The 1186-nt window shown below is 35.7% G+C and overlaps 1 protein-coding gene across 1 annotated transcript in view; it reads right to left on the reverse strand.

Moving 5' to 3' along the window:
* LOC103606477 (cell surface glycoprotein CD200 receptor 1-like) overlaps nucleotides 1-1186 on the reverse strand; it is a 56215-nt gene that overhangs the window by 52386 nt on the left and 2643 nt on the right. The window contains 2 exon segments of the mRNA XM_008591067.1: nucleotides 781-957; nucleotides 960-1013. Of these exon segments, the coding sequence (XP_008589289.1) occupies nucleotides 781-957; nucleotides 960-1013 (231 nt within the window).

Below are 1186 nucleotides of genomic sequence, written 5' to 3' on the forward strand. Positions count from 1 at the left end.
AGAGAGAGTGTTGATCAGTATTTCACCATGGTGTTCATCTAGCTCACTGGGAATCATATATGTTTTCTGTCTGCTTCTGAAGCTCCTTAATACCACTGCTCTAGTCACCACCCTCTCCCTACACTGAATTTCTTCTCTAGCCAACAAGTAATTTTGTGATTCTCTGCCTTGGTACATGCAGTCATCTTTATTTAGAATTCCCTCTTTGCACTTTGTCAGCCTAATTAATTTTTTAAACTCATATCCATCCTTCAGGCCTAGTTCAAATTTTATCTCTCTTCTAAAGTACTCTCTGGCTTCACCTTACTCCCACTTACAATGTAACAGTTACTACCTCTTCTATAATTCCATAATTCTATTACATCAGTCAATAGGAGAATTGGCAACACAAATAACTAGAAATAATAGAATAGTGTAAAAGCCACCATAAAACAACACATGATTAAGAATGGTTAAAACAGAAAAGAAGAAACAAAAAATAAAATAACTAAACTTTTAGAAACAAAAAATATATTCACTGGAATTAAATCTCAATGTATGGATTAAAAAACAAAGTAGACACAGTTGAAAAGAGAAATAGTAAAATGGAAGACTGATCTGAGAAAATCAATCTCAGCACAACAATAAGATATGTAGAGAAGGAAAGCATGACAAATGGAATAAAATAAGTGGAGGGCAGAATAAGAAAATCCAATACAAGATAATTATAATTTCCTGAAGAGAAAACTTTGTGAACATAGAAGTTTTGATAATCAGATCAGTAACTGCAAGCCTACTTACCTATGGTCAGACTCTTGTTACCAGACAAATGTAAGACAGAGCAGATCACATAAGACACATTGCTTCCTTCCCAGTGGCATGTGCTTTGCACAGTCACTGTCCTGTTAATCTGAGGTTCATGAACAGTAGTGCAATCTCCTTCTGGGGCCCAAAAGATCTGTGCAGCTGACTTCCCTGAACTGCTTTGCAAACTGCAGTTCTATTCTTTCCTGGAAGAAGGGTTACCTCTGGGGATGATGTAGATAAGGACAGAAAATTACTTCCAATTTAATTTTTAAAAAGCGACAGAGTTTATCTATAAATGTTTACTAAAGATCTACTTGTAGTGCATAGTAGTTAAGGGCATGGCTCTGAAGTCAGATTATCTGGCTTCAAATTCTGCCACTACTGATTCCTAAGTGTGTAA

This window comes from Galeopterus variegatus, unplaced genomic scaffold, assembly GCF_000696425.1.
Source record: "Galeopterus variegatus unplaced genomic scaffold, G_variegatus-3.0.2 Scaffold6604, whole genome shotgun sequence".
In the NCBI taxonomy this organism is placed as follows: Eukaryota; Metazoa; Chordata; class Mammalia; order Dermoptera; family Cynocephalidae; genus Galeopterus; species Galeopterus variegatus.